Raw genomic sequence first — 26,712 nt, 5'->3', positions numbered from 1 at the left:
TAGCTTATTAACTCCACAACTACATGTATAAGTAGTGTAACAAATGGGCTTCATCCAGATAGAACTGGGAGCGTAGCTGGGAGCGAGGTCCACACTCAAAATGAGCCAGAGGCGAGGTCCACAGTCAAGACCAGCCAGAGGCGAGGTGCATGCCCAACACGAGACAGAGACGGGGTCCACACTCAAAATGAGCCAGAGGCGAGGTCCACGCCCAAAATGAGCCAGAGGCGAGGTCCACACCCAACACGAGACAGAGACTGGGTCCACACTTAAAATGAGCCAGAGGTGAGGTCCACGCCCAAAACGAGCCAGAGGCGAGGTCCACACCCAACACGAGACAGAGACTGGGTCCACACTTAAAATGAGCCAGAAGTGAGGTCCACAGTCAAGAGAAGCCAGAGGCGAGGTCCATACCAAACACGAGACAGAGACGGGGTCCACACTCAAAATGAGCCAGAGGCGAGGTCCACACTCAAAATGAGCCAGAGGTGAGGTCCACGCCCAACATGAGCCAGAGGCGAGGTCCACTCCCAACATGAGCCAGAGGCGAGGTCCACGCCCAACACGAGCCAGAGGCGAGGTCCATGCCCAACACAAGCCACACAAATGACAAATATGGACAGAGGGAACCGCAAAGGACATTTTATCAGTGGAGTCCTTCATATGGTGATGGCTGTTCCATCGACGGTCCCCAGCTGAGCAGCTCTTCATCTAAAGTGTCCACACTTAAAACGAGCCAGAGGCGAGGTCCATGGCTAAGAACAGGAGCACGATCCACCTGAAAACTGAAATCTCTACCACTCCGAGATATGTGATTATAGTCCTAGGAGTGAAGTGGAGGTTATTACCAGAAAAAATTCATGTTTCAGGTGAAGCTGAATATAAAAAGTGTATTTTTTTAGTTTAACTTTCTCCAAATCTTGGAACCAGGTTTACAAACAGAGATCTATAATTTCATAAAACCAATTATACAAGAAATACTATAGAAAAAAACACTAAATAGTCACTTATTTTTATATAAAAAAAAAAAAATCATATTTTTATATCATATGATTAGTTTCTGGTTCAACTTATGATTCTGTGCATCATATCATCAACCAGCAGATGGTGAACTGTAAAAATAGTGCATGTGTATATTTTCTAAAAATTACCCTCTATTAACTATGTATCCCCAGATAAATTATCATTTAAATTTCATGGGCTAATTGACTGAATTGTGGGTCAAGGTTCATGCAATACCCTTTTCTATCGGGCTTATAAAACCTTGGGACATGCTTGGAACCCTTTAACCTGTTATGAATAGATAAATAAACAAGAATCTTGTTGTGTATACTCTGTCATACATACTCATCCATTTAAATGCTGATTTATGGTCAGGAATTTGGTGTATGACAATAGTATGGCATGTTGTTGGGATCCATGATGAATAAGTTTCAGGACTTAAAAGGACATTCTTTTATTTTACCATTTTGAATAAATCCGTAAAAAGGCTGCTAATTAATCATTGTAAATTATATATTAGCTCTATGAAAAATTAATGTTTTTACGAATTAAATGTGGAACGATGCATGACTCCTAGACTGAAGCAGAGAGCTGCTAGCTTCATAGCTGACAGCTCTGTTTCCCAATTCTTGAATTGGCTATTCCAGTAATCCTGTAGTGTGAGAGAAAAGTGCTCAGTTGAACAGTGTGAAACCATGAGATCTGCGAGATGGTCATTTAGAGCCTATTTTTTAGTGGATTTCTACTTCAATAGGCGGCCATTGAAAAAAAAAAAAGCTGAAATAAGATCTGCTTCAGCATTTCTTTATGACTGCAGCTTTTCAGATATGAGCCAGTTCTTCTGCAGCACTCTAACATATGATGTTTCTAATTTTAGTACTTTTCTAGAACCACAATTTCTTATTGTTGTTCACCTTCTGGCACAACCCATCAGCCACACTATTGTACAAGTGATTTGGCAGATATTTTTTAAGCCTGATGCTACCAATGTGTCCATCTGGGCTAGGGACCGGCACAGGACTCTCTTGTGGCTACACAATTAGGCAGTAGCATTAAGGGTCTTGCCTAAGTTGTACCCTGGTTTTGTGCTACACCCAGCCAACCGAGCCATCCAGCTGATATTTTCGTCAATTAATCAATGTAATTAATATAAAGGAAGTTTTGAGTGCCAAAGTAACGCACCGTCAATTCCAGAAGGCACTCTGAAGAATTACTTTTGTCTAATCCAACGTAAAAACATTAGTTAGAACATATTTTTGATGACATAGTTGTTTCTTAATGTTGCTTCTTGTACAGCATTACGTTTGCTTAAAGAAAATAGGCTAAGTAAACGAAAATAGGTTAAGTAAACTCCTCCCTGGAGTTTACTATGGAGGGGTGTATTTGAATATACTCCTATATTTATTTAGTCCTGTCATGCAATTCATTTCTTGTGTGATTAATTAATAGTGACCTGTGAATAACTCATCTAATTAATCAATCTTATTTAAAAATATTTTTAACCTAGTAATTGCTTTAAAATGCCTAATTTTGCTGTATTTTCATTCAAATTCTCGATATTGTGGCACAATAAAAGATCAAATGTCTACAATTACTTTAACACCAAGAACAGGATAGGCTTTTTTATTTTTAATCTTGAGGAATTAAGAAAAAACGAAACAAAAAACACAAGAACAAAACAACAACAACAACTCGATAATTTGTCTGTGAATAATAAATCACGATTAACGAGATAATTTGACCCCTATATTTCTTCAAAGCTAAATCTTTTATGTTATTTATTTTTCATTTTGTTCTGACCAGCAGCTGAGCAACAAAACAGTTTTCGGCCTCTTGTGGTGGAGAGATTTTACTGATTCTACTACACTAGGGTAGCTGTGCAGCTTTGGACAAACAAAAGGAGTATATTTGTATAAACCACTTTTGTATCTAAGGCTAAACTAAAATTTGATCATAATCTTTTTGAACCTATATTAACACTCCAGACTGGATCTATGAGAGAGTAATAATTGGAAATTGGGCTAAGGACAAGTAAAGCAGGAAAAAGAAGAGATTTGATGTAACAACTAAAATCAAACAAAAAATGTATTTTTGAGGCACATCAGTTCAGTTCAATGAGGACATGTCTATCTAAATTCTGAGCCTAAAGGTTTTTAGTAGATACAGGTAAACTAGCAGCACCACATTTGTAATAATTTTGTGTTTTTCACTTCCTAAACAGGAACTTGGATTCGATTAACATCTGAAGCTTGTTTTCTTTTTAAAAGTCAGCATCTTCTTTCACTGAGACTGTAATTCTCAACTTTTATATTAATATATTTGCCTCACCGGGGGATTGTGATGCTCTTGAAAACCTGTGAATGAACCCCCCCACACACACACACAATGTATGGAGAGGCTCTCCATAATGTGCGGCACATTTTTGTAGCGAGCATTGCACTCATTGGCGGTAGTGTATGAAAGGTTGTTGAGCACAGAAATTTTGAATGCCTTCTTTAAAGTGGGGCTCCTATCGAGAAAATTGCTTTTGTATTTATGAGTAATCCCAGTTATAGCACTGCAATGCTGGTATGTTACACCTCCCTACTCTGAAAAGTATGAAAAAAATATTTACACATTTTTATCCAGAGGGAAAAGATTTCTTGAACAAACAAAAAAAGCCAAGGATAGAGGGTTTATGAAGTTTTAATCTTCCTCTGTTGAGTCATTTATCTTGATTTTGCTTCGTTTTCTTGTAGAAGACATTAAGCGCAGAGATGCTGCTCTTTGTGGGTGTTATTTTATTATTTTTTTCTTTAAAGTGTTTTATTTTTAGTGGGAAACTTTTGTTCATTTCAGTCCATGACCTTAAAAGACCAATTTCTACTACAACACAGATTCCCTTCAGGGAGAGAGTGAGCATGAAGCACTTGCCACCCAATAGTCCTCAACCACGAAATCCGTTAGCGCGTGCACCAAAGCACATACTGGTGCAAAAAAACACACACAGATGAAACGCTGCACATCTCCACTCCAACTCCCACACACGTGCACACACATATCCACAGACGGCATGAGTCAAGCAGCCAAAAATCACGTTTGCGTCTCACAAAATCCTTGATCTCGACGCTGAACTCTTGCTGGGATTCTCAGTATCACCTGCACTGTCTCAAACTTGCACAATAGGGCTGCCACAAATGATTATTTTATCAGTCAACTAATCACCGATTATTTTTTCCAATTAGTCAACTAATCGGGTCATGGTGAGGTGATGTTAAACGCACATCTTAACCATCATGAGCTTTAAAATAACTAATAACTAGACATATAGCATTAACTACGATAATGCTAGTGTGAATGGTGTTGGCTGCTGAAGATGCTAGTGATGATAGCTGAAGATGCTGAAACTGATAGCTAAAATCGCTGAAGATAATAGCTGAAAACCCTGAAGTTTATAGCCTAAATGCCAAATTAGCCTAAAAAACTGAAAAAAGCCTAAGTTAGCCAATATAGCTAGCACGTAGCTAAAATATTAGCTAAACTCCATAATAGCCTAAAAAGCTTAAATTAGCCAAAAAAGCTTGCATTCAGCTGAATATTTAGCTAAACTTGAAAATTGGCCCAAAAATACTTAAAAATCTTAAATTAGCCAAAACAGCTAGCATGTAGCTGAAATATTTGCTAAACTCCAAAATAGCCTAAAAAACTAAAAAAAAGCCTTAGTTAGCCAAAATAGCTGGCATGTAGCTAAAATATTAGCTAAATTCCAAAAATAGCCTAAAAAGCAAATAAGCCTAAATTAGCCAAAACAGCTAGAATTCAGTTCAGATATAAGCTAAAGACCAAAATAGCCTAAAAAACCCGAAAAAAACATAAATTAGCTAAAACAGCTAGCATGTAGCTGAAATATTAGCTGAAGTCCAAAATAGCCTAAAAAAACGAAAAGACTAAATTAGCCAAAATAGCTAGCACGTAGCTAAAATATTAGCTAAACTCCAAAATAGCCTAAAAAGCAAATAAACCTAAATTAGCCAAAAAGCTAGCATTCAGCTGAAATTTGAGCTAAACTCCAAAATTAGCCAAAACAGAGAAAAAAATCCTAAATTAGCCAAAACAACTAGCATGTAGCTGAAATATTAGCTGAAGTCCAAAATAGCCTAAAACACGAAAAGACTAAGTTAGCCAAAATAGCTAGCATGTAGCTAAAATATTAGTTAAACTCCAAAATAGCCTGAAAAGGAAAAAAGACTAAATTAGCCAAAACGGCTAGCATTCAGCCGAAATTTCAGCTAAACCAAATTAGCCTAAAAATACAAAAAAAAAAAAAAAAATCCTAAAGTAGCCAAGACGGCTAGCATGTAGCTGAACTATTAGCTAAACTCTAAAATATCCTAAAAAAAACTTTAATAAATGCCAAAATAGTCCAAAAAGCTAGCAGAATGCCATCATAACTTGCAACTTTACTACTCTCTGACTACATGTAATATAAAGTCACGATTTATCAACTATTAAGTTAGTCGTCAACTATTTTAATAGTCGATTAGTCGACTAATCGTGGCGGCTCTATTGCAAAATAAGACAGATGATTACGAAAAAACAGACAGAGACATAATGACCAAAGAAATATCCCAACGTGCCACTTGAGCATTATTCATTCTGCAAGGTAGCTGAAAACACCAGTATCCCTAACGTGCATGTATTATTTATGAGTTCCTGTATGGTTGGCACATGGAGCTGCATATGCAAAGTCATACAGCAGAGGGGACTGCTCAGTTCCTCCTATTGGAGGAAGTGTCCAATTTCTTATCAGGTTTCGATCAAAATAGCAAAGTTGTGGGGCAGGTGTTCACTTTGCTGTTTAATGATTTGTCACGTTTAATATGCATTTGTGTGCCGAGGTTTTTTCAAGACTTGCTGCCTGCATGATTGGACCGCCGCACTTGACAGCGCTTACAGTCGCAATCACAGCTGAAAGTGGTCGGCGGTTTAAAAAAAGCAAAGCTGAAGTGGGAATTAGAAAAAAAAAAAGATCCAAGGAGGCCTTGATGAGAATTATTCACGTTATTTTTGGCACTAAAAAAAAAAGCAAACGACATTATAATTGGCTTCTTTCTAATTCATGGAGGAATCTATTTTCTTTTGTCCCCAAAAACTAGATCCACTCATGTTTATGTGTTTAAAAAAGCCCACTAGCATGGTGGCAGTTGTGTTCCTCAGAACACTCATCGTACAGTAAAAATGTTTCTACTTTGACTAAAGTGGTGTTTCTGCATTTTTAATCCCCATTAGAATGCATCCCTGCAGGATGACTATCCGGTGCATGTGCACTTGTGCTCCTGAGTTTAATGCTTCTGACATTTTATGCCATCATTACTCAAATCCTCCATACTTCACTTGCATCTTCAACATAAAAGTTTCATTTTAAGTCGAGACAAGTGAAATGTATTTGTGCTGGCTGATACTACACTTGGAGCTACATTAAAAAGATTCGCCAATAAAGGAGGAAATTCTTGGAGACAGTTATGATTTGTGGAGGCAAACTAACTAAAAGAGAAAATATATATATATATTTTTTTTCTTTATTTTATTTTCTCTGTAGTGGTCACTCATTTATTGCAGGGGTTGCGTTCTAAAAATAACCTGCAAAAGCGGAAATTTCCAGCTTTATTTTTTAACAACTATTATCATGTTTTAAGGCTTCACAGTATACACTCTTGATAAATTTTTTTTTGGGTAGAATCATGGAACGAAAGCAATCATTTGACAGTAATAGAGGATTTATGTAAATTTGCCAAACTGAATGCAAACAGCTCAGGAGACATGACAGAGGAGATTGAGTGACAATATTCTGCAGCCAATCAGGACGCAGCAATGCAATGTGCTGTAAAAAAAAAAAAAATCAACTTATATGTTTTCTCTTGTTTCCAATTATTTGATTCGAAGCCCAAAATATGTCAAATAAATCAACATTAGGATGATTTTTTATAAATGTAACATTTTGTTCTCTCTTAAAAAAAAAAAAAGAAAAAAAAGGATATAAGAAATTACATTGCATGAGCAATTTTTAGAGAATATTTCTGTGAAATTGTGCAGAAAACAAGTATCAGGTCCTACAAACAATAATTATGCCCCTCTCTTGCTATATTAGTATTGGATTTGCAATAATAAATAAAATAATAAATTTGCCTAAATGTTTTTGAAATTTTAAAAAAAAAGTTTTCACCCGTGAATGAAGGTGGTTTTTGAGGCATATTGAATTAGCATATTTACAATTTTTTTTAAATTAAATGAGTCATGTGACCGACGGTGACTGCACCGTGACTCTTCGGGCGCCACGATAGATCCCACAGCGTCACACAGCGCATCAGATGAGCGTTTCATGTGGAATTGTCTGTAAAATCGCCAACTTCCTTTTTCCAAAACCTCTTCATCTGTAGCCACTCCCGTGCAGTTTGCTGATCCGTGGCCTGAATTAGGCGCCGACGTCTCCTTTGATGATGAGCACTAGTGCTGTGGCAGGAGTTTGAATGCATCTGTTGTAAATCAAAGTATTGTTCACTTATCATGTACGTTGGTTTGTGTTTATTTGCATAATTTTCATTTAATGGAAACATAATTGTGAAAAATGTTTTTTTTTTTACATTTCTAGAATTTTGATCAAGTTTTGCTTATCTTTGTGATGGAAATGCAACTTACTGACCTGTTACTTCCTCTTTAGGAAGCTCTTCTTACATGGAGTCAAAATGGTGTTACCTGGTTTGTGTATGTTTATTTTTTTATTTGTAACTCACATGTTTCATCTAACTCTTGGATATTAAAATTGTGTATATGTACAAAAATTACAAAAATACCATTCACTTATGAATAACTTTCATTTACAACTGCTTAAAACTAACTTCACACACATCTTTAAAACGTCTGATACACCAATCGTCTGATACAAACACACAAAACCACATATATGTACAAATCAGATGTGAGACTCTTTACATGTCTCTTGTGTATAAACGGTGCGTTTAAATGCTGTATCCTGTATCAAAGGGACCTATTTGACCTGGTTATCTGTTCAAAAGACACCTGTCCACACCTTTAAACAGTCAGACTGCAGCAATCCACCAAGACCAAAGAGCTGTCAAAGGACACCAGGGACAGGTTTTACACCTAAACTCAACTGGGATGAACCAGTCTAAAATAAGAAATCACCTTGGTTAGATCAATTGTTGGAGCAATTATTAGAAAATGGAATAAATACAAGATCACTAACAATCTCCCTCCACCTGTGGCTTCATGCAGGGTGGGGTACAAATGATCATGAGAACAGTGAGGGAAAAAAGCCAGAATTAGATGGAGGAACATTTGAGGGTCAGGGAGGTCAGAGCCAATTTCAGTCGTGGTATAAATGGAGGGGACAGGAGTATTAAAGTCCACCACAGAATTTCACTTCCTGTTTGTTTGTCCTTTAAAAAAGAGGAAAATAGAACACCTACCCAGAGTTAAGGGTAAAAGAAACTTGGAGAAATCATGAAATAGCACCTAAAGTCACACCACAGGCTTTGGTAAGTGTTAAATATATTTACTTTTAATACTTAATTTTAGTTATGGGTGTTTTCCCTTCCTCTTGTGTGTCCTGAAGCAGTACTGAACCTGTACATGCTACGTTTTAGGAAGTGGGTTGCATTTAGGGGCTGTAGTTAATGCGCACACCATACAAATTAGTATTAATGAAATAAAAATGGAAAAAAACATGTTTTGTACACAGTTAATCTCGTCTGGAAGATTCTCCATCGTGCTACACTTGATTGCCACGATGATTTTCTGTAAAACTGGAGTTTTGAAACTCCTTCATAGGTTTTGACTGTTCTCTCCTGATGGATTTCTTTAGAGTCCCGATTTGCCTTCATTCCGACATCCACAGACTTGAAATTGTGCTGCTTGAGCTCATCGATTGTCTGTACTCTGAGCTTAAACATCCAGACAATCTTTAAGAAGGATTCCTTTTTCTCTTTCTCTTAGCTGAGCTTCCAAGCCCTTCACCTGTACCTGAAAAATCTGTTCCCTCTCAGCTGAAGCTTCATTTTGAGGCGAGCAATGTCCTGAGCCATTTCTCGGTGCATTTTCTCTCGCTCGGTTCTGAGATTGCTGTATTTCCTCAAAAGTTTCAGTGTGAGCTTTGAGTTCCTTGTCAAGCGCTGGAAGAAAGATCTTTCCCTCAGTTTTTTGGCTAAAGTTTGTCTTCTGAGAAGTAACCAGCAAACTAAATTGATGGTTTTGTTGAGTCTAACCAGAAGTCTGCCTACTTAAAAAAAAGAATGCGTTCCTACGATCAGCAAAACTGAACTTTAATACAATCAAAATCTTCATTCTGTGCAGTTGTCATGAGTAAAAAATAGAGCATTGATCATTAAGAAAATGTTTGACATCAGACAGAACACACATTATTTTTTTTAAATGTCAAAATTGACTTTTAACATGGATTTCAAGGAAAAAAAGTTCTCAAAGTCAGACTCCAGTTCCATCGGAGCCTTTTTAGTGCCTTTTTTTAGTCCTGCCAGATATGATAATGTATGTGTAGCTAACATGTATATTTATAACACATATATGTCCATTTAACCTCTTGAGACCTTGTGTGCACAAATGGGGACAACTAGCCAATAAAAAAGGCACTCCGGAGGAAATCCCAGGGCTCAGGTAGATATTGTAGATATTGTAGAAGTCCAAGTAAGTAGATGGACGGATGGGAGAAGACAGACAGGACAGACAGGACTAACATGACACATACGATCATACGACGGATACACAGACAGATACGACAGACAGAAAAATACAATAGATACAACAGACAGAGAAGACACACAGATACATATGATAGATGAATATGATAGACAGATATGACAAATAAATATGATAGATACGACAGATAAGATAATAAGATATGAATGAGAGAGAAATCTGATAGACTGGCTAGCATTTGTTGGAACGGCTAGCATTTGTTGGAGTGGCTATCATTTTTGGAGCGGCTAGCATTCATTGGAGCAGCTAGCATTTGTTTGAGCGGCTAGCATTCATGGGACAGGTTATAATTTTATGAAGTGGCTAGCATTCGTTGGAGCGACTAGCATTCGTCGGAGTGGCTTTCATTTTATGGATTGGCTAGCATTTGTTGAAGCGGGTAGTATTTGTCAGAGTGGCTAGCATCCGTTGGAGCTGCTAGCATTTGTTGGTGTGGCTAGCATTTCTTGGAGCGCCTAGCATTTGTCGAAGCGGCTAGCATTTGTTGGAGTGGCGAGTATCCGTTGCAGCTGCTAACATTTGTTGAAGCAGCTATTATTTCTTGGTGTGGCTAGTATTTGTCAGAGCGGCTAGCATCCGTTGGAGCTGCTAGCATTTGTTGGTGTGGCTAGCATTCGTTGGAGCGCCTGGCATTCGTCGAAGCGGCTAGAATTTGTTGGCGCAGCGAGCATCCATTGCAGCTGCTAACATTTGTTGGTGTGTCTAGCGTGTGGCTAGCATTTGTTGGAGCGCCTAGCATTCGTCGAAGTGGCTAACATTTGTTGGAGCGGCTAGCATTTCTTGGCGTGGCTAGTATTCGTTGGAGCAGCTAGTATTTGTTGGAGCGGCTAGCATTCGTTATTGTGGCTAGCATTTCTTGGTGTGGCTAGCATTCGTTGGTACAGCTAGCACTCTGTCTTTGTGTGGCCAGCGCTTTGTGTGTGTCTAGCGTTGCTGTGTATAGCTAGAACTCCATCTAGACACTCCTCACTTGCTAGCCACTCCAGACAGATACATTTGATAGATATTACAGATAAGACAAATGTGGTAGATGGAGCCGACAATTTATCAATTTGCAATGATAATATTTGCGACTCAAAAATACATTAAAAGTTCATCATTTACTCACTAAAATTATAATTAGGTTGTTGCTTGATTAAAAAGTTCATGGCTTATGAAAAACAAATTAATTCTGAAATAGTAAAATAAAAAAATAAAAAAAATAAAAAAATATATATATATATGTATATATAAACATCATGACCTCAGTACAGTGACTTTTTTTTCTTTCATAACTTGATAGTTTCTAAAAAGAGAAAGCTACATACATTTTCTGTCAAAGAAGTTACCTTTTTAAATAAACTCTTCACTTCCCAAATAACCACACAGCCTGTTTATAATGGTGGCTGCAATGACAGCTTTTTGCATGCCAGTTTGTTAGTCTACATCTCAGGGCCGGCGAGGAGGAGCAGCTTGTTCACTAAGAGAGCTCCAAGGACAAGCGGTGAAGGGTGGAGCAGGTGATTTGTCTCCTAGGACTGAACTCGTCCGCCACATCCCTGCAGCCCTCTCCTCCAACCATCGCCTCTACACGCTGCCTTCTTTTGAAGGTGAAGCGCATTTCTCTTTGCATGCATGCATTTCAGCTGACGCAGGTTATTGTGTTTCACAGATTTACTGTTTTTTTTTCCTGCGGTTGGGTAGGACAATACTCACATTTAGAGGGCGGTCAGACTGACACCCAAAAACATTTTTCTCAATAAGCGAGTAGACTCGGTCCACTTGTTTGCTTTTCACTGAACCCCATGCTTCTGAAAGTGCGGGAGTTTTTAAAGACCTGCTTTCAAATTACAGGAAAGAGACCCAAAAAGTTGTAATTTATTCAACACATGTTATTCCAGTCTGCACCTCTGAAGTGACTGTCTGTTCCAGCTGCAACACGTTTGGATGCGTTTGGCTGTATGATTAAACTAGACAACAGTCCTGAGAAAGTCCTCAAAGAAAATGCTGTTTTTTCATAGAAAAACATAAAAAAATATATTCATATATACATACAGTGTTGCCTGGTTTAATGATCTGCAATAGGTGAAATGTGCTAAGTAGGATCAAAGATGTTTCAATGGTTTAAAAGCTTTCACAACACACTTTTTACACTTTTATACACTTCAGACATGAACATTTTCACACTTTTCTCTTTTTTTTAATTCTCAAAGTTCAAACTTTCATAGAAAATTACATACAATTTTACAGAATGAAACAAAGATCCACTTGTGATCAAATACTATATAACTCTGTCAGGCTGAACGCATTCTGTACAGGAAAAATGGCTCGGAGGAGAATGATCGACAAGGTCAAAGACGCAGAACACAATGTTAAAATGTATTAAAAAAAGAAATAAATAAAACACCAAAGTGAATCACAATGTCGCAAAGTAACAAAGTATATGCTATCAAACAACCAAAAGACAGAAAATCATAAATATCTTCACATGCAAAAATACAAACTCTTGCAAATGTTAATGTAGAAAAAGACCTGTGTAACATTTACAAATTGGGACACCTTATCCCACTTATGTTTATTAATTTCTATTAAATATAATAGTTTATGTGTCAGTGATTGTTTTTTTATGCTAAATATTGTCTGATTGTAGCAACAGATTATATCTTCCCAATAAGTTTGCTATAAGTTTATTTATTTGTATTTACCTTCATTGCATTTAATAGTCTTGTCCGTCTATGAAGTATGTTTGGATGTTTCGATATTCGGTATCAGTCTAGATATTGACATGTCGTTATCTGTGCTGTAAAGTCTTCTTTGTATTTCTTTTAGTGTGAATTAATTTTCTTAAAAAATGGTGGTAGTTTTTTTGTTCAAAACAAAATTCACTGGAGTTTGGTGTAGTTGACTATGGAAGCACTACATGGCTTGTTGTATAAACAAGTTGGTTCTCATACCCAACTAACACAGAAATACACCAAAACAAAGAAAAAAACACAGAAAATACAGAAAGAGTCCAACACATTCTTACTCCCAACCCGTCGCATATTGACGTTTGGTTGAGGACTCCTCCACGCCAGAAATTAAAGTAATTAAAGCGTGCGGATGTCCCCCAACTTGTCTTTTTTTTATTTCCTGGCTGTTCCCATTAAATCAAAGGTCCCCAACCTCCAGGACGTGAACTGGAATGGTCCAGTACCGGGACATAGAGCGCACCGGTACTCTGATTTGGTACCAGTTTGCGTCAATGCCAGGTTCGGCCCTGGTACTGCGTCTGCTACCGTGTCCGGCTCTGGATTAGGGCTAGGTACCCGGTACCAGATTTGGGTATCAGTACTGGATGTGTACCACGTCTGGTACCACAGTCAGTACCGCTTCTCGATAGTTGTGAACTCTTGATTTTACAAACAGCCCGCACGTCAAAAAAACGCTTTTAGGACACCAAAAAAGTAACTGGGTTCTTAACCAAACGTCCGTGTATGACGACTTGGGGATGAGATTGTGTTGAACAGCTTGGCTCTTAAAGGGTTCATACTATGAAAATACTACTTTTGGAGGTTTTAAGTACATTTTGCTGTTCATTTCTCACTATAAAGAACCCCAAAGCGGCATTTTGATCCGTTCATGTATTTAAGAGTAATCTTCTAAAAACCTGCGCTATCTGCAGCAGCCCCTCCCATACCCACGAAAACGAGCGGGTCCTATGTTGCTGATGTCAGCACGATGTGAACCGCCCCCTCCAGGAAGACTCTGCTCTGCCAGCCCCCTCCCCAGTCGAACAACAACACTCATTTTCTCCACTGAGCTGGTGATGATCAGCAAAAACACTTTCATTTTAGATGCAGAATACCGAATTTCTTCCAGTTGTGTCCCGTCTTCAAGAAATTCCAGCTCAAACAGGTTTTCTTTACTATAGTCTCCTTTAATAACCCCAACCACCCCCACCCCAATTTATATTGAAATCTTAATAATAGATGTGGGTCTTTTTTTTGGTATTTGCCAATGGTATAGACCCAACAAAACATTCACTTTACTTTGTCCCAGTTGCTGATTTTCAGAAAGCAGTTTGGCAGAAAAACTCCAGTCAATACTTGATCTTCACCATTTAGAATTCTTTGAATGAGATCAGAGAATAGTCGGTGTACATCTGTGCGATTGACATCAAACTCACACTTTGATGGTGTTAAAGCAAATCATTAAGGTAACTCTTCTTCAAATTCTATAAATCCTTATTGCAAAATTGTTCTTCTTGGATAAACAGTAGATTCAAAACTGAACTTCAGATAGTTTGAGTCTGTTGGAGGTTTGTGTGTCTGTGCACAGCTCCATGGTTGGACTGGTGACATGTCCCCCATCTGTCAGCCTGTGATGGTTTGGATAGGCTCTAGCAGAAAAAAGCTGCTGGAGAAAATAAGAGTGAATGAGTAACTGTCACTGCTGTGTACGGGCACAAATGGGCTCTGAAATGTTGATACCAAAGAGCTCATGAGCCTGAAACACGAGGCACACGGAGGGAAAGAAGCTCTGCATTCTGGTTGGAACATCAATACTCAAGTCTGCTTTTGCTAAGTAGCTGTTACCAAGCGATATTGGAGCATTACAAAAAAACATGGTATCAAATTCTGAAGATCGTTTTTAGCTTTGAATGTTTGAACTGGAATTATTTTAGCACATTTCATGGGGCAGTTTTTGTCAAAGTATTAAGCCAATTCAATCTCAGGTCATCTGTAAAGAAAATGTGTGTTAAAAATAACACTCAACAGCGGTTTACATCCATACAAAGATGTATCGGATCTAGGCATCTAATTATAGATAGCTTGATGGGGAATTGTGAGGAAACGAACTTGTATAATCCCACTTGGGCCTGACCTTACCATTTCGTTTACATAAATGATCATTTTCCGGTTCATAACTTCTGATCTGATATTTCTGCCTTAATAACACAGCTGCAGGTCATTAAATATTCTTGCGTATCAATAAATCACATGACTATGAAAGTACTGTAGATTTGTCCATCAGACTTTATCACAGCATATGGAAATCAATAATCAAGATTCAGGAAAATGTGACCTAAAGATGCAGAACAATTAACTTGAATGCTGTAGTTTATTGTAGACAAATGCAATATTTTTTTTTTCTCTGAAACTGCTGCAGTCCTCCTATCCGGTTCTTATATGCTGTATATATTCGTTTGTTTGATCGTGGCAATTACAATTTACATATTTAGAAGACGTTTGAAGCACCTCTAAGCTAAATGCTTCAAGCCTGCCCCATGACAAAATATCCCTGTGCACTTTATTCTCCTTTGTGAAGTCATTTTTCCTTTCTTTGTCCTCTCCTCCGTGATCCTGTCAGTCTGAGTTCTCTCATTTAGCAGTCTGCAAGCCCTGCTAAATGATTAGTAAGCCCACAATATATGCAAAGCCTCTTCCACTCAATCAGCAGCTTAGTGAGCAGAAGGCTTAAGCACACCTTTGCTAAAGCCCCTGTCAAACACATTCTTGCAAAGGTTTTCAGCAAAGTGAGCTAACGCCGTGGATCCTGAAAAACAACCAACCGAACGACCCAAATATTCCTAGAATACGCCAGGAAAGATTTGGGCACGCTCAAAAAAAGCATGCACGTCCATCCACACCCAGGGAAGCCATAAGCCCTTCTTGTCTTCTCCTGTGCCTTTCATCAATCAGGATTCGGTGTGTAAGGTCCAACAAATATCAAGCAACATATTCTATTAGGTTTTAAATCCTCTCTGTTGGTGGAGCTTGAGGAGTCAGATTAGGACCAGACAAACACGAGTGAGCGGTCGCATCTGCATCAGCTTGACTCCCAGCGAGAAGCCGCATGTTTATTGTTGTTTCATTGTGATGCATGTGTGTACGCCTGTGTGCACAGGCAGGGAAGAAGCCCAACGTGAGCATTAGCAGACAAGGGGATAAGCAAACTAAAGCTCTGATACATGCTGCTCTGTGTAATGGGAAGGGAGAGCATCAGGAATCTGAGTGGGTTGCAGCAGCAGCAGCAGCACACAACCTTTGTTGTGTGTGTGCGAGTTCACCTGTGACTGTGTGAACGCTCTCCCTGTTGTTCCTTCCTCCTGGAGTACGACGATGTTTTAAAGTATTCACTGATTTGAAATAAAGTAAAGGAACATGCAACATTTACAAAAAAGCTTTGAATGTGAATCCTTGTATTTTGCCGTGCAGCTGATTTCACTCGTTTTCTGAAGAGTCTTTGTTTATTTAGTGATGCGGCTCTGTAGATCCTCTGTGTACTGCAAGCTCAGACAGCTGCAATGTTTTAGGCAGAGCACACATAGATTTCTATCGCTGACCCTAAGGCTGCTCATTAGAATTCAGCCCACCTCTCTCGCACCCCCCCTTCCCCTCACCCACCAACCTCCGCTATGCCTTAACATTTTTTTCTCTCCTGCATCCCTTCTTTTTTTTTTTTTTTTTTTTGCTGTCGAAGTCGTTGCAAGAAAATACCAAGAGAGAAAGGGTGAATTATTGGTCAGCGATATGCAGCAACTCAAACTTTTATGACTCAAAATACCCGTCCAATCCGGTATTTTGAGCATTTCCATACTGAAACGGATCCATTTGTCGGGACTGAACTTTACTATTTTTGAGCCTCTCGTTGGTTGTAGGTTCATAAAGAAGTAGAACTGACCTAATGAGGAGCTAATGTTGAATGTGGTTGATTATCGGAAAGTCATAACTGTCATGAAGCGTTTGGATCCATGTGCAAACATGGATTTAATGGCGAGATAAACAGGCAAAGAGCAAGGCAGAGGCGTAGACAAAACCAGGCTAAAGTCAAACGGTAGGAGCAAGGCGGAATAAAAAGGAAAACAGACAAGAGTCAAAACCCAGGGAAAGTAAACTAGAGTAAACGCTCAGACTGTCTGCAAGGAAAAACAAGACTTCGCGCTGAAGAAGTGACTGAGGTGGGTTTAAATGCTGATTGATGATGGAAACCAGCTGTGCAGACAGGAAACCCTGGCAGTGGCTTATGGGAAAAGTCGTGAGGAGACAGTAGGGTTAGAACTCTGGCAAGGGCTCCCTCTGGTGGTCGGAGGTAGTGGCTGACGGTGAAACCACGACAATTACGACTAAAGAAGGCGACTCCCGCCCACATTCTTCTCTTAAACAACATTAAATTCTTTCTACAAAGTACCAAAATACCAGGAATTTAATGTTGTTTGAAAGAAGATTGTAGGCGACGAGATAATTAAAGCTATTGGTGCTTTCTAACGTGATCATCACTTTCTGCCAGTCAATGGGTGGCAACACCGGCTCCGCCCCAACCGTCCTGTTCCACTTTTCAATGGACCTACAATCATGAGGTACGGTTCTGTATTCTTTAATGGGTCCATTTTACAATGGAAATGCTCAAAATACCGGACCATACCAGGTTGCTAACTGGAAATGAGGCTTTGAATTACCTAAACTATTCTAAACCAGACCGGACAGGACCGTACCATACAGCTCAGTGGAAACATGCTATAGAGAACCACTTGAGTGACGAAAAGCTACACCAAGTGAACAGCATTAAACAATAAACATGATTCCAATTTTTTTTTTAAACCCAATATATGAAGCTTGGTTTTCAAATTTGTAGTCTGTTAACATTCCACTAGGGGCAGTAGAGGAGCTTTTCCTGGTCATTTCAAAATGGCTGCCTCCATGAAATCTCACACACACTTTTGGTGGGAAAAGTTTAGCTAATGTTCTAAACTTTGTGGTGAGAATATTTAATTTATTATTTTTCAACAACTACTCTGTATTGGAAAAATGAACATTTGTTGATAATTTACTCTTTATAATACAGTTAGATCATATAAAAAAATCTATGGATCAAATTTGAATCAGTGCGTTCTTTTCCCCCCTGAACACTCATGTCAATATTTTTGCATCTAAAACTAACATTGTTGTGACTAAATACTTAACAAATCACCTAACATGTCATAATTGATACTATCTGTTACTCATAAAAAATGACAATGCAAATGTTTCATCAAAGGGTTTAGAAAACAACAATTGTAACTTTTTGTCAAGTCTTTGATTTAGTGAGCTTTACAGGATTAAATTTGTAAAATGTACTGAAATTAAAATCATTTATTGATGTAGCTCATAGAAAAAAATCTATTAAAATTTCCCATTTCAGGAGCACTTTTTAGACGCATTGAACATATTTTCTAAGGTAATAAGAATCTTCTACATTAACTTTAAAGCTGTCACTTTGCGCTAAGTAGTATGCACTTCTATACATTTGTTCTATTGTCTTTTTTGTGCTTTCAAACCTGATGTATCAACCAAAATCTGCTTAAATATCAGGATTGTATTGATGCTAATGGTTAATTTGACAAGTAGAAGCTGTTTTTTGCTTATTTTACTTCCGGGAACTTAGTCAGAGGGACTTTTTTAGTTTTTGCCTTCTGTCACTTTTCCAAAATTAATCATGATATGGTCGGCTTCTTCTTTTTTAAATGACTTTATATGCAGAGTTCAAAGATAATCACTAAGCAGCTCTACAGCCTGTTTAAAGTCTTGTTAAGACCCACACAATTACTGCATGGCTTTATCTAAGCTGTGCTTATTATTCCCCTGTTGATTGTTTTTACCAGAAGAAGAGAATCCCTGCAACACAGTAAAAAATATATAATTTGGTCAAAAAGGATTAGAGAAGTTTTGGCGGCTCAGAGTTAAATCAAAGAACATTTCACAATTATTTAGAAAGTGTCTTTTCCAGTTACAGTTACAGCTGTTAAAAAGGAAAAACAATCAAATTCTGCAAAACCAAATGTTATGCAGAGTATGAAAAAGTGGGATCATCATTACCTTTCCACAAAAATCTCACAATGACAGTTACATGCATTTCATACATTGTCACTGAAGGAAAATGCTATAGGTGGATTCACACACCCAAGAGTGTCTGAAAATAGCAGTTCGTTCCCAAAACAATAAATGTCTAAGACAGTGGCCCCCAACCTTTTTGGGGCTGTGGACCGGTCAGCCAGTGTGGAGTTATTCCGCGGCCCGGTCGGGGGGGGGGGGGAAAAGTACATAAGTCTTTGTAAGGTAATTGTAAGGTAATAGAACAAGCATAACAACAACAAGTACAACAAGCATATAGTGTCCAAGCCCCTATTTTGACTTATTTCTCGTCAAAAATGCAAAGTTTAACTACTATTTTTTCAAAAACTATACAGTAAAAGAACAAAAGTCTTGGAGATGTAATAGAGGGTGACCTGTACAACAAACATATAGTGTCCAATGCCTGGAATTATGGATCAAAATCGTTTTATTCAAATTCCAAAATGGCTATTTTGACTTATTTCTTGTCAAAAATGCAAAGTTTGACTACTATTTTTTCAAAAATAAGCAGTAAAAGTACAAAAGTCTTCTAGAGGTGATAGAGGGTGACCTGTAGAACAAGCATTTTCTGTTTAAGGCGTGGAATTATGGACTCATTTATTTTTTAAATGACTTTATTTAACTTCATTACTGAAAACTCTAAACATTTCTTTTTAGAAAGGACATAATAAATAACAGATTATTAGTACAAATATGCACTGATAGAATACGTAGTTTTGTTATAGAATTTTATTTCTTTTGCATTTTACTCCGAGCACATCTGACATTCTAATGCTCCAACAGAAAGCTCTTCAACCGAGTTTCATGCTCTGCCGTAAACCGTGTAATACGGGCGCATGACTATTTCGTAGCGCGGCTGGCTTGACCGCGGCTGAGCGAACAGCGGCTCACTTGACCGCAGTTGTTTTCCGTCTGTTCTTCTGTCGCTGCACTAATCCCATCCATTCGCGGAGAAAGGTTCCACATGCAGCTTTTCTCGTTTGGCACGCCGCTGGACTGCTTTTAGCGCTCAGTATAATCGAGAGAATCCGGTTGATTTTCAAAATAAAAGATTTCTGACTCAAAAAAAAGTCCCTAAATTCTTCCGAGGCCCGGTGGCAATTGGTCTGCGGCCCGGTACCGGTCCGCGGCCCGGTGGTTGGGGACCACTGGTCTAAGATACATAAAAATAATCCTACGATTAATAACTGGCTTTAAACAAAAAAAATATATATATAAACATTTTTTTCTGTTTCTTTTGATGCAAATGGTTTTTCAGTGTTTTAACATGTTCTTCATTTAAGATAAAAACTGCATTTCTGAGTATTTCTTTATTTAAACTGTTGTAAATCAGGATCAGGCAGTTTGACGAATATATTTGTGACCATGAAAATACACTAGGTGGGTCACAAGCTCTCTGCTCCACTTGTAGACGACTAGATCCATGTATGTCTTCCTCGTTCGAGCTGGGATCTGGCTCCAATTTTCCTCGCCATTTTTGTTGCACCAGTAATGCTTAGTTGGGGGTGTGAGAGGCTGTAAGCAAGCAGGAGAGTATGTAAACAGAGAACTGGAGGAGGGGTTGCGGGGATGCTCCTTGCCAACTGTACCGCCCAAAAATCAGAGGCAAATTTTTTTTAACTCCTGCCGCTTTGCAGAAACTATGCCCTAGAACACTATTAATTTGCCTAAAAACAGCATAATCCTAATTAAAAGACCACTGGGAACAATTCTACAATAGATCAAAAGATGATTGGAGTGGGAATTTAAAATATTTAATACACAGCTTTTTGTATTTATCTCAAAGCAAAAATGTTCTCTAACAAAATGTCTTCACATACTTAACATGTGATGCAATCACCTGAAAAAAAGAACATATCTCTTTCTATGGTTATGAGACAATGAATAACTAAGGCTTCGAATCCTACTGTGTATTGTACATTTTTGTGGTTGAGAAAAACGAGAAAGTCTCTGAAACTGTAACCTTTAACCACTGACAGAGGAAGAAAGCTGATGAGTCGCACAATGACGTTATGGGAAAGAGAAGTGGAAGCAAGGCTGAGGTCAGAAGTGAGCATCTATGAGCAACATTACAGTTTCATGGTAAGGAAGAGAACCACAGATGCAATACTTGCCTTAGGGAAGCTTCTGGATAAGTACAAAGAAGGTCAGAAGGAGCTGCATTGTGTCTTTGTAGATTCTATAGAAAGGCTATGACAGGATACAGAGAGAGGAGCTGTGGTTTGGATGAGGAAGTCTGGAGTCGCAGAGAGGTACGCCAAAGTTGAGCAGGACATTTGTGATTTAAGGTGGAGGTGGCATTGCATCAAGGATCAGCTTTGAGCTCCTTCTTGTTTGCTGTGGTGATGGAGAGACTCGCAGATGAAGTTAGACAGAATTCTCTGTGGACTAGTGGAGTTTTCAGATGACTTTGTGAGAATAGGGAGCAGGTGGAAGAACATCTAGAGAGGTGGAGCTTAGCTCCGGAGAAGGAGAGGAATGAAGGTCAGCCACAGTAAGACAGAGTACCAGTGTGTAATTGAGAGGGACTCAGTAGAATGGTGAAGATACAGGGAACAGAGGTGAAGAAGGTGGAGGACTCAAAGTGCTTAGGGTCAACGGTCCAGAGTGTGGGAAAGCCAGAGGGAGATGGATTGAACTTGTTCAGAGGAGGGACAGGGATTGTGGTTGGTAAGAGGATGCTGAGGTTAGAGCTGCCAGGAAAGAGGCCTAGAAGAAGACAAACGTAAAAAAGGCAATTTGGGTGGTTGATGCAGTGCATATTTTTGGATGTGGGCATATGATTTGCTGTGATGACCCCTAAAGGGAGCAGCTGAAAGAAAAAAGAAGACATTTTTAGGTCAAGTTGATACACAAACTATTTTAAAGACTCTGTATTTCTTTATTCAAATCACGAATTAGGTGCAGTCAAAAAATGCCTTTGGATAAAGACTGTAGGTGTGACATCTATAAAAGGAACGTATAGTTTTAGTTTTCCTCGTCCAAGCTGGCAACCATCCATCCATTCTCCTCCTAAACCCCTACAGCATATCCCTTTTGGGAACCCAAGGTTACCGGAACCTGTCCTGGTTACTGTTGGGTAAAGGTGGGGTATACCCTGGACAGGTGGCCAGTCAGTCGCAGGTCACACAATCTTTCTCACACACACTCACACAGGCAGACTTTAGAGTAGCCATTCAACCTGTGAAGCATGTTTTTCCAACACATTCTTACTCCCGACTCATCACACATTGATATTTAGGTGAGGACTCATCAAAAATGTATGTTTTGGCCGTATTCTGAACTGGTTGTTTTTTGACGTGCTCGCTGTTCTCTTGAAATCACAGGTCCCCAACCCCCGGGGCGAAAACCAGAACTGGTCCAGTACCGGGACGCAAACCCTAACCCAGTACTGGTTCCCGTCTGGGCCTGGTTCTTGCCTGGTACCACATCTGCTACTGGTTTGGGTCCGCTACCACATCTGTTACCGTGTTAGGGTTAGGATACGGATGACCAGTCCACGTCTGGTACCACGTCCTGAGGGTTGCAGACCCTTAACTCTACGAACAGCCAGTACATCAAAAAACAATGAATTGGGGACACCCAAAAGTTAAAAAGTGACTTAACCAAACGTCAGTATGTGACAACTTGAGGATGAGAATGTGTTGGCTTTTTGGACTCAAGGAAGAAGCCGGATTGTCCGGAGAAAACCTATGCTTTCACGGTTTACACAGAAAGATCCCAGCGGGAATTTGAACCAGGGCCATCTCGCTGTGCCACGGTGCCGAGGTGGCGTCTAGATCAAAGCTGTACAGCTGGATAGCTCAGATATTGCTTGTCATTTTTGTTGTACCTGTAATGTCAAGTTGGGTTGTTTGTGGCTGTAAACTAGCGGGAGAGTTAACAAATTGATTATGGAAAATGGGGGTATATGCGCCAATAGTCTTGTCCCCAAGTCTGAGGCAAATGTCTGGGAACTGTTAAAAAATCGATCAAAAGATGATTGACTTTAACCCTTCTACACCAAAGCTTAAGTTCCAGGTTGAGTCCGAATTCTTCCCCTACCCCTACAGCTTGTCCCTACCCCTACATATTGCCCTCCACATGGAGAGTTATGGAAAATGGTGTCTTCAAATTCGTATGTTACTACCACTCGAGTATGTCATCAAAAGTCTCCAGTCGGCTACTTTAGTTCATGGCAGAAGGAACTGCATCCTGCGAAAGTTAGCCCTTAAAAAAAAAACTATTTTGGACAACCGTACCCCTCCAAATGCATCTACAATTGGAGGGGTAGGGTGAAGCCGTAGGGGTAGGGAAAGAATTTGGATTTCCTTGTTGACATTTTTTCTATTGCCCTAACTTTTAAACCTTTCTGCAGTGGGGAAAAGCAGCTTTCGGGCCATTGTGCAACACTTATAATGTGTTGTCTATCAGTGCAAACCCAATATATAAAAAGCTGTTTGCCATGTCAAGATTTTTCGATTTACTTTGACCGCATAAAAGAATTATGAAAGGTATGTGTCCTAGGAACATCTGTGATGTTCAAGGGTTTATAGGTGGAGAGACAATCTTGCAAGGTGGATTAAAAAGTATGTAGCAAGAGCACCAAGTTTTAGTAGCTTGCAAGAATAAGTTACTTGAAAAGAAAAACACATTCTATTACATTAATTGCTAATGTTTAGCCGTGGCTTCTCGTAGACAGTTGTGTGTTTCTGTGTTCGCGTTATTGTCCCAGGCTAATTGAGCAATTCCACAGTGTGAGCAGAAGTGTTTAAGGTCACGGTACGAGCTGCTAACTTGGTGCAGTTAGAAAGCTGCTGCTTTCATAATTACTCTGCTTTTATCTGCGCTGAAGCGAGAACTTCTTAGTCAAATGCACATGCAAGCATAAATTGGCTCATATAGTGGAGCATTTATTGTTCAGATATTGCATGCAAACGCCCACATTAACTTGCATGAGTTAACTCTTGCTCGCACATCCCTCACACTCAGCCACAGTTAAAAACACTTCTTCTCTTTTTTTCCCCACACAATAGAGGATATTTTTCAGTTGGGTATTGCAAAGCAATTTCTAGAAAAAATGGTTTAGCTTGTCATAAACTATTGAGTTTTCTGATTGGTGATGTAAACGCCTCTTTGTCGGTGTGTATTTTTGAGCGTAGGAGGATTTTGTTTATCAGCTTGAGTACCATTTATCTCCCAACAATGATCTGGTATTAAACATGAGTGTTTGGCTTGCAAAATGCATGCGGCGACTTCACTTTTTCAGAATCCAAATCCGACATCCTCCCTTGTGCGTACTTGTGCATGACGAGAGTTTGTGCGCATGTGCTTGCATGCTTGATTGCACATGTGACTTGAACAAACACCAACACTGGTGGCCCTTGTCTGTTTGTCCCATGCAGACGTTCTGTGAATGTGTGCCCAGCTCCTCCCAACTCAAACACCGCTGGTCAGACTCAGAAACTACCAGGGAGACTCCGGCCAAGGTAAGGCCCGGTCTCCACAACATCCATGTGCATGCGTCCTCATGAAGTTTAATTTATGAGAGGTCTCTGCATTATCTATAAGCAGGGGTGAAAGTAGATTTTTTGTTATGTCGGTACAACCCCACCCCCTTCCCATCACCGACATTACCACCACAGACAATCCAAGATCTTTGACACTGTGGCATTTCTGATAGCCAAGCATTCAATTTTGGACAAAGATGTTGTTATTTTGTCCAGATTGAAGGATAATCTGGCAATATAGAGAAGTCACCTTTGCTACATGGCCCTGGTGTCTCAGTGGCACTTTCATGCAACTTGCATCTCTCCTTTTCTCTTGAAGATTTGGCCTGCACATCTTCATCTCACTTTGGATCTTCAGCTTAAACACCTGATTCATTTTTTCTTCATTTTCTTTTTTCCTTTGAAATGCATGCCCATGCGCATTGGACTTGTTTACGGACAACACGTTGGCATTCCCAAGTTGTCACATATTGACGTTTTGGGTTTCCCCAACTCATTATCTTTTAACGTGCTGGCTGTGCTGGTCAGCAACCCTCGGGATGCAGTACTGGTACCCTAAACTGGCACTGGAGGCAGTTCCAGACCCGGTACCAGACCTGAACCGGTATCAGACACAGTACTAAACCAGAACAGGTACCAGTCGTGAGTGGGTCCCGGGTTAGGGTACTGGTGCACTTTATGTCCCAGTACTGGACCGGTCAAAAAAACAAACAAACAAAAAGATGAGTTGGGGACACCCAAGAAAGTGACTCGGTCATAAACATCAATATGTGACAAGTCGGGAATGAGGATGTATTGCGAGATCCAGAGCATTTAATCAACTGGCCGATGGGCCACTAAAAACATTGCAAACATCCAAATAAAGCGCTGCCTGCTCACAGCATGAGTGTCAATTTTCATTTTATTCTTCCATAAGAGTGACCGCACCTTCTGACATGTGCTATACTGCGAAATCTCTCCAGCCAGAGTGGGGTTCCAACTCCAGTTGTTTTACTGGAACGCCGGACCACTCTGGCTTACTTTAACCCCTGCCTATAAGCTAAAGGAATGATCCATCTGTTTTGCCTTCCCAAAAATCTTTTCTGTTGCCAAAAGATGATTTAGGTAAGGTTGCAAAAGTTAGAAGCAAAAATAAAAAAATAAATAAAAACAAATACAGCTTCTTTAGACTTTTGATAGAATTTATCTCTTTTTACTCATGTAAGATTCATGATTCAGCAATAAAAAAGGATCTGGACAAAGACACGATCCATGAGTTCAAGAAGAAAGCCACTACAAACTAAAAACCAACACATTCGACGAAACATTTGGATAATTAAATCTTGGACAAATACTCAGTAAACCAATATGAAGAAAGTACAAAAATCATTGTAAAGGTTATTAAAAATATATGTATATTACTTGAGTCAATCATGGCTGTGGTAGTGTGATGATATGGGCTGCCTGTTGCTCCCCAACATGAAAAATGCCAGGAATCCTGTGCCAAGAAATCCTTGACGGGAATGTTAATCTACAGTCTAATTCCAAGTCTGTAGACCAAAAACAAACTCCTGGACCCTAAAACCTACTGATTCAGATGTTGGTTGATTACTTTTCAAAATATCAACAATTCAGCAGCAGAAAAAGGGAGGTGGGCTCTAAATCTGTGGTTTGGCACTGAGGACCACATTTCCAACACACTTTGCTCTGCCATCTTCTAATTGGCTGGCCACACTTGATCACAGTAATCAGCCACGATTAGGGATATCTGGAAATCATACGGACACCCAGAGCCCTGGAGTTACTCCTGTGTTTGGATGGTGGCTGAAGTCTCCCTTAAAGATAGAATTTGAGAATCAGCTACACGACAGCAGCTCCGCACTAATCATCCACGTTGTGAGGAATCAGTTGAGGTGATTTGAACATCTGGAGAGAAGGATGGCTTTCTGTTGAGGCATCAACAGCTTGTCTAACCAGCAGGGGGCACTGTACCAGACCCTGCTAATGAAGAAATGTTTTTTTGGGAACATCTTGTTGTTTTCTTAGAACAGCTGGAAGTTGTTTCAGGGAAAAGACAGGTCTGGGAACGTTTCTTCAACTCTACAAATAACAGATAGAAGGATAGAAGGTATTTTTAAAATTGGACTCTTGAAATGTTGTTTATGTAAGCCTAAACTCATCTTAAAACGATAGAAAATAATTGAACCTGCTAAACCTGTGTGCTAAAATTTGTTTTATTTGTTTACTTAACATTTTTATTTTTATTTTTCCCTGCTTGCTGTAACATGTATATTTCATCATCTATATTTCTGTAAATTGGAGTTCTCGTGCACAACAGTCTTTTCATCATAATCCTGCTTTGGAAGCGGCAATATGAAAGAATATTTTAAGTTATTTCCAACTTATTTTCACTTAGCAACAATGCAGATAAGATTAAAACGCACAATATTACGAGCGTACATTTTAATGGAAACAGTGAGAACATACTTAAAAAATACTACGTAGTATTAGGGCACCATAACATTAAAAAATGTATATTTATTAGAATAAAACTGTAAAATTTTGAGGAAAAAAAACAAAGTTACAAGAAAAAATTCCCAATTTTTTTTTTTTTTTTTTTT

At 39.1% G+C, this 26,712-nt stretch overlaps 1 protein-coding gene across 5 annotated transcripts in view; it reads left to right on the top strand.

Annotated features, from left to right (window-relative positions):
• The window catches only part of fibcd1 (fibrinogen C domain containing 1), a 222,721-nt gene that overhangs the window by 65,561 nt on the left and 130,448 nt on the right, over nucleotides 1–26,712 (top strand). For 3 of the 5 annotated variants that reach the window (XM_036214653.1, XM_036214652.1, XM_036214654.1), the window contains one exon: nucleotides 24,008–24,091. The exons of the other annotated variants lie outside the window; for them this stretch is intronic. Coding sequence is in view for 1 of the 3 variants with exons in the window: in XM_036214652.1 (XP_036070545.1) it covers nucleotides 24,008–24,091 (84 nt within the window). In the remaining 2 variants the exon portion in view is untranslated. The remainder of the gene's footprint in view (nucleotides 1–24,007; nucleotides 24,092–26,712) is intronic. 5 annotated transcript variants of the gene reach the window in all.

This window comes from Oryzias melastigma, linkage group LG12, assembly GCF_002922805.2.
Source record: "Oryzias melastigma strain HK-1 linkage group LG12, ASM292280v2, whole genome shotgun sequence".
Lineage (NCBI taxonomy): Eukaryota > Metazoa > Chordata > Actinopteri > Beloniformes > Adrianichthyidae > Oryzias > Oryzias melastigma.
This window is presented reverse-complemented; position numbering and strand designations above follow the sequence as displayed.